We start from the raw sequence: 13,217 nt of genomic DNA on the forward strand, positions 1-13,217 counted from the left end.
CGTAGCAGCGTAGAGCAGAGCAGAGTAGTATACTACAGATTAGAGCTTCTTCTGGAGAGTAGCACCCGTTCCTTAGCAGCTCTGAGGGTGTTAATTTCCCCTTTCTGCGCTGCTTCACTCTTCTCGAGTTCTTGCTACCCTTGATTTTCAAGTTCGCACAATGTCCCCTTTTCTTTTGCTACACTGACTTGGGGCTGGCCTTGCCTTGCCCCTCTCTTTCCCCCCCTTGCTAGAACTAGAGCTACCTTGTGCCATACCTGAGAGCTCTTCGCAGGCGCAGGCGGCAGCCTTCCATTATCCCCCCTGATTATAAGGCAGGAAACCGAGCAGCATTTGGCGGAGTGAGAGGTTGGTTAACAGGGCGTCGACGAGGGGGGATTGTTGGCGGGAGACATGGAGAGAGAAGAGTGAGTGAATGTACTTTGTGTACGCCGAGTATCAGTATGAAAATACTACGGTAAGTCGGTACATACTACAATACAACGTAACCCCCTTCGCCCTCCCCGCGCCCGCGGGCGCGAGTGGGTAGGCGAGATTTGAGAGAGATATCTTTGGTTAGCTGGGTATGTATGTTGCTGGGTGCGTTATATTCTGCGTGATTTGAAAGGATGAACGTCTCAGGATGGCCGTCGGTGTTGGTCGAGCTCGGGATATTGAAGGAAGAGGAGTATCCGTAGAGAGAGGGAGAGTAGTTGGACTGTGGATAGTACGGGAGAGTAACGTGCCTTCCTCTTGATGGGAAATGTTCTGAGGCAGGAAGACCAAGTCTTGTCCAGTTGCGAACTTGAATGCAGCCCGTTTGTTCGTCATTCTGGATCTCTTGTTTCTTTGTGGCATACATGTTTGGTAGATTGTACGTGCTCCCCTCTCTCTCTCTCTCTCTCGTCTCCTCTGTTCGCGCGCGTACGCAACGGAATGGTAGCTGTCCAGTGTTGGTCTCGTCTTTGTTTTCTCCTTTTCTCTTCATTCTCAGAGACCATACGCGCGCGTGTTCTCCTCGTGATATGTCGCCTGGATTCTGTGCTATGGTTCGAGGTATCCATTCACATGGGTTGGATGAATGGATGGCTTGGTAGATGTGATGAGACCCCCCCCCCCCTTCTGCTCTGGGACTCTGGGAGGCAAGAACAGATGCCGTCGTCGGATTCCGAAATGGTCGGGGGGGCGAAGCGATTCAAGCGAGATGGGAGTAACGGTGTACCGGTCTGACGCAGTGTCATCACATATTTGCCGTTTGCTCGGCTCAGGCTCAGTGGGAGGAGGGAGGTGTTCATCAGACCCTGAAGCTGAAGTGTTAAAAGGTTCTAGATATTACATGTTCATATCCGTACACCGAAGTGAGCTTCAAGGTGAGGGAATTTGGCAATCCTACTATTGTACTGTTCCCACATACCTGTGCCCCTTCCCCCGGTCTGATAATCACATCTCCTTGATCCTTACACCGATCTCGTTGCCCCCCCGTATTTTATGTCTCCGTTATTTAGCTGTACGGATATACGGAGTACTCCCTAGGTCGTTCATTTAATCAATCGGGCTCGGCAGTCGAGGGGGAGAGAGAGGGGTCCGGGAAATATTCGATCTGGAAAGAGGAAAGCCTGGGAGATTGAGGACGGGATATCCGAGAAAGGGGAGGGGAGAGAGGCACCAGGAAAGAGTAAACTCACTTTCGGAGATGCCTGTGGGTTCCTGCTCTGTAACCCAAAGCATGTCAAGTCTTCTTTACGGGTCTGCGATATTGCTTGCAAAGCGTACCTTGGATCAAAGAGATTAAGTACGCCGCAGAGGACAACATTAGAAGGAGGGTGGAAGAGAGTAGGGTATCGGCTGTCATCCGGCCCCTACATCTACCCAGCGTCATGTGAATACCGTAGAACCCCCCAGCCACCGCATATTCTCTTGAAGGGACTTTTGAGAAAGGGGGTTCTTTGTAGATGTGGCTACTGTCTTTGAGGAAGCAGACTCTACTGCCGATGATGCCAGTACTGCAAGAGTAACAACCTAACACGTAGACTAGTCTGTTGTGATCCCTAAAGTCTTTCATGGCAGGAGCAGAGGTAGCGAGGAAGAGAAAGGATATAATCTCACAAACCTAATGCGGACAAAGGTATCAACGCCTGAGGAGTTCAGTATGAACGAGCCAGTGCCTGACATGTTCATAATCCAGATCAAAAGCCGATCATCATAGAAAGGAAGGAGGGGGCAGGGAACGCGCCATTCGTTCTTTGGCCGACATGCTGCTGAGCAACTGCCTCTGTATCACATCGCAGCACCATACATCGCGGTTCTTCGAGCTCTAGTCAAGTGTTTGTAGTTCATTAACATCATCGTCTTATTAGACCTTCATCATCCCGTCATCCTGTCGTCGTCTCCAAGTTAATGTGCCGTGAGGCGGTATCACGCCCCCTTTCTACCAAAGGTGAACACCCCACCCAATTGTACCTTAAATAACCCATCCATTTCACAGTGAGTCTGACTTCATTCAGTCGTCGTCGCTGTCCCCTTCCTGATCCGCCAACGCCATTTGAACAAAGTTTCTGATCCAAGCCTGCTGCGCTGCATCGAGCTCGCCGTCACCCAAACCCCCGACCATATCGGGGTCAAAGTTTTCGTGCCTACGGGGAGGCGCCCCTCGTCGAGCCTCCGGCTGCTGATTCTGCCCAGGTCCGCCTCTCCGATTACCACGACCGCCGCGGCCTCCACGGCCACCTCGAGCTGCTGGAAACCCTCTTCTCGCATGAACAGGTGGTGCTTGCGGCGCGGCTGGCGGAATAGGACCATGAAGCGCTGCTCCAATTTCTGCTCCTCCTCGACCTCCTCTGGGAGCTGGATTGGCTTCGATCCGTAAAACGAGCGGTCCCTCTCGAGCAACACCACCCGCCGCAGGCCGTGCTAGCCGGGGGGCATCGTTCGCCTCTGTATCCGAATCGCTGTCATCCGGCTCTTCGATCTCGGGAACAAGGTCAATAACCGGAGCTGGGGGCGCGGGAGGCGGGATCTCCAAAAGCCGCTCGATCTGATGTCCACCAGCAAAGCCAATGTCGACATTGTCGCCGTCGCCACCTTCAAGCTCCCACAAGCGCATGTAGCAGGAAGTGATCTTGCCGTTGGGCTGTTCATTGAAATGGGCATACGGGTTTCTCGGGTCGAGCCAGGCCGAACATAGATAGCAAAAGTGAGAGGCGCAGCGGAAGCAGATCATATGGTTGCAGCCGTGAGTCTTCTGCGCTGGGACACCACACGTAGGACAAGGCGTCGTATGCAGGTTGATGTAGTCGATCGAGGCCTGTTCCTCTTCGGAGATTTCGCCCTTGTCTCGCTTTGGTGTACATCTGATGAACTCGCCATGCCATGACTGGTAGCAGCGGCTGCAAAAAGCGAACCCACAGTCTTCGCAGATGGCTATCAGATCTCCAGCCTCGAAGTTCTTCTTTGCTTTTTTCTTCTTCTCGCCCGTGCCGTCTTCTCCGTCAGCGTCGGTCTCGTCTTCCGTCTCCTCATCCGAACTCTCGTCGATCGTCTCAAGTCCCTCGGGCTTCCTGTGCTTTTTGGACCTGGCCGCACCCTGGCACCAAGATCGAGGGCAGTAGATCGTGTTCTTGTCGGATTCGAGTTCGTTCTTGTACTTGAGCGTCACGTAGCGAGTCACCATGTCATGGGGTAGCCCCATCTGGAGCAATTCACTAGGACTGATCGAGGTCTTGACCTTTCTCTTTTTGCTCTTGCCCGGTCCTCGTGCCGCTTCGGCGCGCTCTTTGGAACAATTGGGAGCAAGACAGCGGACGGTCGCCAGGTCTCCTTCTGTGATAGCATTACTGTAGAATTCCTGCAAGCACTGAGTACAGAAGATGTGGCCGCAATCGAGCATCTTGTGACACATTGAGCCCTTCTTGGGATCTGACGATAGTAAGCGTTAGCAGCCACGAATACTGGGAAGTGGAGGGAAAACATACCCAGACAAACACCACAATTGAAGGTCTCCTTCTCGAATGCCGCCCGAGTAGCCTCAATGTCGTAATCCAGAACGGCAATCTTGTGTAACGGGTCAATCTCCAACGCGCCAGCTCCGTCGACCATGCCAAACACATCGTCAGCCGCTTGCTGGATCTGGTCAATGTAGGAAAGACGATCATGTCGCGACCCATGTCCTCCCACAATCTCGGCCCGTCGTCTTCCAACTTCTTCGTCACATCTTCGGACAGCCACGGCGGCGACGTGCTGATACTGATGCTCGGGGGCTTGTCGGAGGGGTAACCCTTGGGCAAGCCCATGCGGATCACGACGGCGGGAAGGTGCGAGAGCTCATGGGAGTCGACTCGGGGTTCGACGCCGGGAACCTGGGCAGCGGCCGTATCGTCGGCATTGGATGCGGCCGGGAAGGTGACTGTTACGGGTTTCGCAGGATGAACGGGCAGCTCGATGGTGAAGCAAAAGGGCTGATGGTCGTCGAGCTCGATTTCGGGAAAGATTGCCTGCAGAGAACTGAGCTCATCCTGGCGCGGGTCGTCGCTATCGTCGTCCATGGCTACTACTGGTCGAGAGGCGCGTATTGCATGCTTTGAAGAAAATAAAATTCAAAGCTGCCACAAAGTCATCAGGAAGCGAGTGGGGTCTTGCGCTTGTGTGAAGTAGCGACGAACATGGGAGATGGGTATTTGAACGCGGAGAGACGACTGGTGGCGAAAGTCGCAAAGTTTTGGTGGTGTTGGCGAGTGCGCAGTGGTGATGATTGGAAATAAACTGGAGACGGTCGCGGAACCCGCGAGAAGTGCGACTGGCTATGACCGGACCATTCTTCTTTTTCTTCTTGGGCCAAGGTAAGTAATCTAGCGCGGGGGAGAAGAAGCGAGGGATCGCAGCTGTAAGAGCGCCTGGGAAAAAATGGCTGACTGGCGTTCGGACAGACAATGAAATGATGACTCTTTGGCCGTTACAATCGCGGGGCAAAAAGAGGCAGCAGAAAAGAATGACGGTGGGGTCATTCGTTATCAGTTAGTCCCCTCGGCCGATAGGAGTGACAAAGGGCGATGCCGCGACGGGAACCTTCAAGAAAATGTGGAAGGCACGAAGGGTCCAGGCCTACGGACACCTACAAGCCACAAAAGGCGCCACAAGAATAATTAGGCATGCGCGCACAACCGCATTCTGCGCTGGCTGGCGGGACAATAGAAGCTCCCGATTGGCCCGAGCTCGAAGCTATGCAATCTGACGTATTTATGCAAGTACGCAATGGAAGAGAAGAAATAGAAGCTTGGCCGTAGAAGGGACCCGGTGCACTCTGCACAGCTGCACTTTGACAATTCTAGAGTGCTGTGCACCACGATCCGCGACGTCTGCTCTAACTCTACCAGCCCCTAGAAGGAGTCAGTCAGTCAGCCAGCTCAGCCCAGCATCTCTCCATCGCCCAACCTCTTTCTCGCCGAGGCACATGGCATCTCGCATTTAAGAACTCTCCAGATCCCTCTCCGCCTCCCCCTCCCCCCTTTAGGACAAGGCCACCATATCGAAACTCACGGTCAGGCAAATGCAGTCGAGTCGAAGACCATGGACCAAGACACGAGACCACTAGCCTCTCTCTCCCTGACGCACGTCTACTATGTGAGACCAAAACCCCGGGGAACTACCTACTGCCAGTGACTTGCTTGGACAAAAAAAACACTAACCAAAACCCTCACAGGACCCCGACGACTCCCTCTCCTTCCTCTGCGCATGGCTCGCGCTCCTCCCGCAAGCCCTCTGCATCGTCTACGCGACCCTGATCTGGTCCACCCGCGAGGTCGAAATCGCCCTCATGTTCGCCGGCCAGCTGGGCTGCGAGGCCATCAACTTCGCCCTAAAACGCCTGATCAAGGAGGAGCGCCCCCGCCGCATCCACGGAAAGGGTTACGGCATGCCCAGCTCCCACGCCCAGTTCGTCGCCTACTGGTCCGTCTTCCTCGTCCTGTTCTTGCTGGTCAGGCACCGTCCCTCCTCCGCGCGCCGGCACCACCGGCCTTACTCGCTCGTCGAGCGCGTCGTGGTTAGTATCGCTGCGCTGGGGATCGCTGCGGCCGTGGCGTGGAGCCGGATATACCTAAACTACCACACCGAGAAGCAGGTGATGGTGGGATGTTTGGCCGGGACGGTGTGTGCCATCGGCTGGTTCTTGGTCACGGCTATCGCGAGGGATTTTGGGCTTCTGGCATGGGGCTTGCAGACGCCCATTGCGCGGTTGTTCAGGTTTCGGGATCTTGTCGTGGAAGAAGACCCGTGTCAGGCTGGCTGGGATAAGTGGGAGGAGAGGCGTGTGGAAGCAGACCAGCAGAAGACTAAATGAAACAAGCAGAGCTACGTTGGCTTCTTGCGTTGTGGAACCCGCAGGACCTTGTGCATCGAAGTAAAGCCAATGAATTACCACTAGCTTCGCTATCTTGATTGTGTGTTGGTGGCAGTAGGCTTGCCAATTTTCTGCACCAACCTCCTGATACCCTTAAATCGCCGTTCGGGGTAATCCCACGATACGGCTAAATGTCTGACCTCGTGTTCCAAAAACAAAGAGGAATTCCTGTAACAGAAAAGGCAAGGTCAATTTAGAACTATACGATCTCCCTCAAGAGCTGGATTTAATGCAGGGTGACTTCCAAAGCCAGCGAGAACGGAAAATCCATCATATGTGAGCGTAGAGTTTCTACCAAGGCGACGGTTTCACAGGTACTGTAGTTTCAGGGAACTATTAGTGTCCCAACTGGCTTAGCACCTCAGACGGTAGTAGCTGGCAGTGTGAAAAGCGACTGACATTTATCACGGTTTTATGCAAATGGTCCGCCAGGGTCATGATTGTTTGAGCTCTTTGATTCATTGAGCTATCTCTTCTGTGCTGTAGAGCCCTCTAGTGGCCTTTACCTCCGCTCACCAAGTCCCGTCTCGTAGCTAGTCATACCGTCGTCATTGCCATCCTTCCATTTGGTAGTCCTAGACTCTCTGATTCCTCCTTTACTGAGTTCTCCTACAGTCCAATGAAAGCCTTGTTCCGCCCCCAAGATCGTACACAATGTGCTCTTTTTTTTTTTTGGAGCACATCGCCAAAGAGACATAAGAAACAAACAATATGTAGACGTTATTAGTCATACAGGTATCTCCGCACAAAAACGCCATCCAATGAAATAGTAAATATAAGAATAGAAAGACAGTTCGCCAACAAACTCCGTTCAGTGACCGAAAAGTTGGATCATACGCTTTTTACCGCCCGGTTTAGTCGAGTGTCTATAAAGTGTTTTTTTTTGCAGCGCGAGCGATAAATGCCAGTGTTGGTACAGGCCGCGGACCTAGGCTTAGATCCAGTTGCGCTTGTCGTGTTCAGCAGAACATTGGCAATTCTGCTTAGTGCACTTGACCGGCGACTTCTTTCGCTGCGCAGGGGTGTTGAAGCCAACGCCCTGAGGGCTGGTCACCCTCGTCTTCTGAGGACTCTCAGGTCTGTAAACAGCCGGGCTGAGAGTAAGCTGCTCCGGCTCTTGCTCCTTGAGCTGAGACTGTCTGGGTACAGTGACCTTGGGAACAGACGGGAGCATCTTCATCCGCAAATCCTTCTGGGGCCGGATGGGAGAAGATGAGACCAAAGTCGCATCCTCCTCGGAATCGGATGAACCGCTGTCGCTCAGGATATCGACCTGTGCCAAGGGGCTGGGCCGCTTGATAGGCTCGTCGTCCCTCTCATCGGGATAGCTCAAACTGTTCACACTGGCATTGTTCTGGAAGTACTGTGAGTTGAGCGGGGGCATATCGTCGACGTTTGACAGCCGCAGGCCAATCTGCACAGTCGCTGAAGATGCGAGCGAAGAATCGCGACGATGGCGGATGCCTTGAGGATGGAGTGATGGTGGAGGTCTGAGTAGCATCATCTCATCCTCGTCAGGGATTCTCGCTCCAGGGGCGTATGTCTTCGCCGGAAGCAGAGTGATTGACTTGGTGTTGTTTTGTTCAGAAGGGAACAAGGAGTAGGACCTCTTGCGAGCATGGGCCTTGGGCACCTGGTAGGTTGATACCTGAGCAGGCTCCGGCGTCCTCAGAGGGGAGCGAGCCGGCTGCCACACGGCGTTTTGTCGGAGAGGGTTGGCATAGGTAGGAGACCCGGAGGGACTCTCGATGCGTGCTTCCTCCTCCTTCTCGGGCACGAGGCTGTCAGTGCTGTCCATGCGTCGCAGAGAACGGGCCCGGCCGACAGGGTTCATCATGTGGTTTTCGTAATCATCGTCGCCATTATAGACCCGAATGCCGGCCTTGAGTTTATTACGCTCCGACTCCCACTTGTCGCTATGGCGGGGGCCGATAGTAGATAGAGTATTTGATCGCAAGAATAGATGCAGACCACCGGTCAATAGACCAGATACGTTGGCAACAACGGAGGCGATCATGGAAAGTGTCAGGGCCTGGCCAGTGGCACCACGCTGTTCCGTGAAAGAGAGGTTGAAGAAGAAGGGGATGAGGAGAGTCTGCATTCGTCAGTATGTGACTCAAGTACGATGTCATCATTGATACTCACAGTCGAGATGAAGGCTACTGCCAGGAAGTAGACCATCCTGGACGCGGCAATGCGCTCGCTGTTCTCGATTCTGATGTTGTTGTGGAGACGGAAGAAGATCACCAGAGCCGAGCCCAGCAACGCCGCCGAGATAAAAGTGAGTAGTACGAAGCAGCCCTCCTTCCAGCGCTGGACGAACCAGAAAAGCGAGGCAAAGCAGAAGTTGGGAGGGCGGACGAAGAGGGTGACTAGGTAGGTAATGAGAAGAAAAGTGCCGACGATGGCGAGGCAAATGGTAACGTTCCACTTGCCTCGAGACGGCAGTGGGTTCTTTCGTAGAGACCGGATGGCCACTTCGAGAGCGAATACGAGTTGGATGTACGGAACAATGAAGACCGCTGCATTGAAATATTAGCCAAGCTTCGGGGATAAGTAAACGAGGGCTACGAACCAGGCAGCATCATTTGGGAGGTGATGGTGCAACCCAAAGTCAGGAGATGGTCGAGTCCAGTCGACTGTGCAATGGCAAAGACGATGCCTTGAACGACGATGCCAACAGACAGAACAAGAGGAAAGGACTCGGCAGGTCCTACGAAAGTGAATCCATGCGTTCTGAAGCACAAGGTGTTAGTCCATTGACCTGACCCATTCGTGACGGCAATGATGAGCGTACCTGAAGCCGAACTTTTGGTTGTTCCTCTTAGCCGTTGCATAACCATCCCAAAAGATACCAATTGCTGTTGCAAATGCAGCAATAACATTGAAGACGGCGAGGATGATGGTCGAGGTTCGAATCGATTTGGCGGCTTGGAAGCGGAACTGGTTGATGATGGCCGATGTCGAGTTGTTGGTAGCCTTGAAGGGCCCTCGTAATGAATCCGCCACGCCATTACCGTCCGTCACGCTCTCATCGTCGGCCCTCGTCCACAAATCGCCTCCATATCCCCAGCTATCCATCTCGTCGATTATTCAACTGGCACTGGTCGTCGAAGAGATGAGCGCAGGCGTCGAGCCGCAGCGGTGCCAGATATTAATTCGCTTTCCGAACCATCTAATCCATAGAAGAGTCGATGTTAATCCGGTCGTATGAGGTATAGAAGAGTATAGGTGAGTCGAGCAAGGAGAGTGAGGAGAAGAGGAGGAGAAGGATGGCGACCGTACGGATGGGATGGAGAAGTGAAAAGAGTAAGTGGAAAGACAGGATGGATGGTAATGGACTGCCGCTCTTGGACGAAGAAGGCGGACCAGACGAAACAGACACTAGGCGAAGTCGGGACCTACGAATAGAAACAAGGAATAATAGGACCAGCCACTCAAGAGAAGGAAAGGGACCGGCCTGAAGGAGGGAAGGGAAAAAAGAGACCAGTTCCAAAAAAGTCAGACGGAAGGAGGAGGAGGGAAGGCCGCATGAAGAGGTCAAAAGGCGATCACAGGAAGCGTGGCAGAGACAGAGAGGCCCACCTCAGCAGGGGGCTAACATAGATAGATAGGTACCCAGTCGCAAGTTGCAAGGGACAGGCTCGGGAAGGGCCCCCGCGCGGGCCAGATGAGGTCCGGAGAGTTAGCCAAACCGCTAAATGGGGCCCAAGTCCAACTTTGGTCCAGGGTAACACGGCTGATGGATGGCCTACCAAAGAGGGTGAGGGTGAGGGTGAGGGCGAGGACGAGGGCCAGAGCAAGGGTGACACTTTGGTGTGAAAAGACGGGCCATCCAGAAGACGGGGACAGGAACGAGCGAATGAGACGCAAGCTGTACCTCGAGTCGAAGTGCGACTGGATGATGGGCAGTGAGGGGCTCAGATGGGGCGAACGTCTCTCGACGTGCATGTTGCTGGTTTGGGGATGGACTCCTAGGGCCACCATACATACACACAGTCACGTACAGCACGGCATGGTATCATGGTATCCAGGTATCTTGGTCTTGATCTTGGTCCTCCTAGAAAGGGCTCAAGAACATGGAAGACAGGGCTGGGCGCGGGATGACAACCATGTTCATCACGACCCCCGCCGACTCACTGGCTGGGCTGATTTGGGATTCTTTGCCGTGCTTGCCTCTCAGACCCCTTGCCTTCCAGCGGAGCAAGGTGCTCCAGCGCGACGATACGAAAACCATGGGAACCTTGGGAGGAGGGGCTGAGGTGAGGAGAAAAAACTGGGCTCTCACGCAGCCTCCCGTCGCAACGAGCCGGCAGAATGTGTGCTGAGGAGTGCCTGAGGTGCAGCAGCATGCGTGCTGGAGCGAACCCAGACTCGAGGCTCGAGGGACAGGCACCGCCAGAGTGAGAGTGGGAGTCTGAGAGGGTGAGAGAGAGGCTGAGTGAGGGTATCAGTGTGGGTGAAGATGAGGATGAGGATGGGGGCAGAGAGGGCTTGAGGCGATGGCATTGAGTGGCGATGAGGTGAAGCAGTGATGTAACACGTCTGGGTTTCGTAGTGTCGCCCAAAATGCCTGAGCCCCTGGCTGTGAGGTTGAAGTTGACAAGGTTTGACGTTGGACTTGAGCCCCAAATCTGGGGGGCACTAGGAGACAACCTTTGTGCGCCTTGCTGCTTTGGGACTAGTGCAGTGTTGCCAAGTCAGTGGATCAAACCGCCGCAGGGATCGTAGAAGGGGCGGCTGATGGCGATGCCGAAACCTTTTTCGTTCCCTCTCCTCCAAAGGCTCCAAACCCGCACAACTCCTCATCAGCCCCTTCCCAGTTTGCCTATCCAATCGTGTCGTTTTCTGCGGCCCCATCTTCCTCTGATTCTGTTTAATCTGGTCTGGTGTGCCGAAATCCTCTGGAGATGCGGTGGATGCGAAGCCCTCCTCCTAGCTCCAGTTGGTAGATGGATTGGTTGGGAATGGCCTCATCAGTTCGGCTCAAGAAATGCTTGGTTGGCAATCCATATGTCCACGCCGGCAGACGCAATCAAGAAAGACAACAACACACACGGAAAACGCACAGCCAACGCAGAGGCGCAGACTACTTCATTGGTGTGTATCGAGTCAGCGCTGCAATCTGCGAGTTATGCCCGATCGTGAGTTGCTGCGGCCATGTAGCGAGGCGCACGGAGAGGGCGGCGTCAACGTCAACGCCTAGGCTCTAGCCCACCAGCCAGGCAAACACAATCCACACGGCGGGGCTGCTTCTCACTTCCTCAACGACACGACCTGGCCCACTAGCCCTTTTCACGGGATGTTTCTGCCAGTCGGAGGGCCTGGGCTGTTGCACCAGCTATCTTGGTCCTGGACTCATGCACGTGTCTACCCTTGCCACGGGGCTCGGTGTTGCCAGGGCTTTCGTTGCAAACCTTTCTCAATCTCAAATATCTCGAGCCAGGCCAGAGGCAAAGTACACTATTCAACAGGAACAGGGCGCCTTCCAGTGGTTCCCATACCGTCTGGTAATCGACCAGCCTGTGATGGGCGAATCGAATCTCGTTGACGGTTGATCAAGTTCGTCTGTTTCCACAGATTTTCGAGCGATGAGGCAGATGCCGTGTCACATGAGCTCAGATGGCCTGCACAGGGGCTCGGACGAGGGCCAACGACAAGGATCCATGCCGTCAACAGCCCTGTTAACATGCACACTTACATCAGGCTATTCCTTCCACGGCTAGGGTAATGCTGCTTTGACGGCACCGAGCTGTGCGAGTCCAGTAGGCCCAGATCTGTCTGGCACGTCAGACCTCCCTAGCCCCGTACGAAATGTGACGGCGTTGCGACTGGCGGCACGTCAAAAGTGACGAGACAAGCAAGACATGCACCTTGCGCGAACTACTGACGAGGAACAAGCGAACGTCCATCATCCGTCGCTTGGGGGCGGGCGCCGCCGCGGGGAAGGGCGATCCCTCGCCTCTTGCCACGAGACGCCTATAGACGATGGCGCGTCCGTCGCAATTTCGAAGATCATCAAGTTGTCTTTTGCACTCTGCGTCGAGAGTCTCTTGGTCCCCTCATTCACAGCTGATACGATCTGCAAGATAAAAGAGGGCCGTCTGTGATGGATTCCGGGCGACTCCAACACAACGGATACACGGGGACAAGCTCAAAGACTAGTCAGTAGTGCGACACTATTCTTCCGAAGACAAGAATGGCGCCAACCTGCATCAGGTGCGAATGGCCGTCAAACACTTTAATCAATCTCCAACATGTCAACCCTACGGATATTGAGGCCGCTGCTAGCTTGGGGCCCTAGTCACAACCTTGAACCATATCTTCAACGCTTGGCTGCATCGCCCCCACCGACCAAGTGTGCCCGCGGTGACCAACTAGCCGGTGGAATATGGTTGCTCCGAAATGATGAGGGACTTCAGTCTACTGCGTACGCGGGCTTGTGGCCGTCGCCGTGTCTTTGCCCACCTCACATCACTGGGCTCGCAAGTGTCCCGTCAGTCCGGGGAGACCCACGTTCGCTGCTGATCCGGTCCTCGCCGTCGATCAAACGGGATATTCAGACTGACGTACGGTCAAGGGACGGGCATCGCGACTACCCCTCCGCGGTCGCCATCTTACGATGTCCAATTATAGCGGACAGGGTCGGAATTTTCGCCCAGATTCGCTCGCCACTTGCAGATTCCACGTTGTCATGTTCTTCCATTCGAGGGTTCTATGATTCTTTGGTTTCCAACCATGCCACGGGTGCTTGCCGCTTCTCCCGAGCCGCACTTGGGATTTGACTTGGCCACATTACCAACCTCGCACGGCAGCTTATCAGTCAACCGACTTCACGGTTCTT

At 54.3% G+C, this 13,217-nt stretch overlaps 3 protein-coding genes across 3 annotated transcripts; 1 reads left to right on the plus strand and 2 right to left on the minus strand.

Moving 5' to 3' along the window:
- Positions 1–2,479: 2,479 nt before the first annotated feature.
- N0V96_003758 (uncharacterized protein) lies at positions 2,480–4,520 on the minus strand (the record flags this gene model as incomplete). Its single annotated transcript, XM_065756934.1, has 3 exons — positions 2,480–3,894; positions 3,951–4,104; positions 4,125–4,520. 3 exons carry the CDS (start codon positions 4,518–4,520, stop codon positions 2,480–2,482), a joined length of 1,965 nt encoding a protein of 654 aa, XP_065614701.1.
- Positions 4,521–5,541: 1,021 nt separating this feature from the next.
- N0V96_003759 (uncharacterized protein) lies at positions 5,542–6,313 on the plus strand (the record flags this gene model as incomplete). Its single annotated transcript, XM_053190587.1, has 2 exons — positions 5,542–5,595; positions 5,675–6,313. The coding sequence occupies 2 exons, from the start codon at positions 5,542–5,544 to the stop codon at positions 6,311–6,313; spliced, it is 693 nt and encodes a 230-aa protein (XP_053051996.1).
- Positions 6,314–7,307: 994 nt separating this feature from the next.
- N0V96_003760 (uncharacterized protein) lies at positions 7,308–9,454 on the minus strand (the record flags this gene model as incomplete). Its single annotated transcript, XM_053190586.2, has 4 exons — positions 7,308–8,468; positions 8,519–8,895; positions 8,949–9,109; positions 9,171–9,454. The coding sequence occupies 4 exons, from the start codon at positions 9,452–9,454 to the stop codon at positions 7,308–7,310; spliced, it is 1,983 nt and encodes a 660-aa protein (XP_053051995.2).
- Positions 9,455–13,217: the final 3,763 nt, after the last annotated feature.

Source organism: Colletotrichum fioriniae (assembly GCF_027942845.1).
Source record: "Colletotrichum fioriniae strain IMI 355084 chromosome Unknown scaffold_3, whole genome shotgun sequence".
NCBI lineage: Eukaryota > Fungi > Ascomycota > Sordariomycetes > Glomerellales > Glomerellaceae > Colletotrichum > Colletotrichum fioriniae.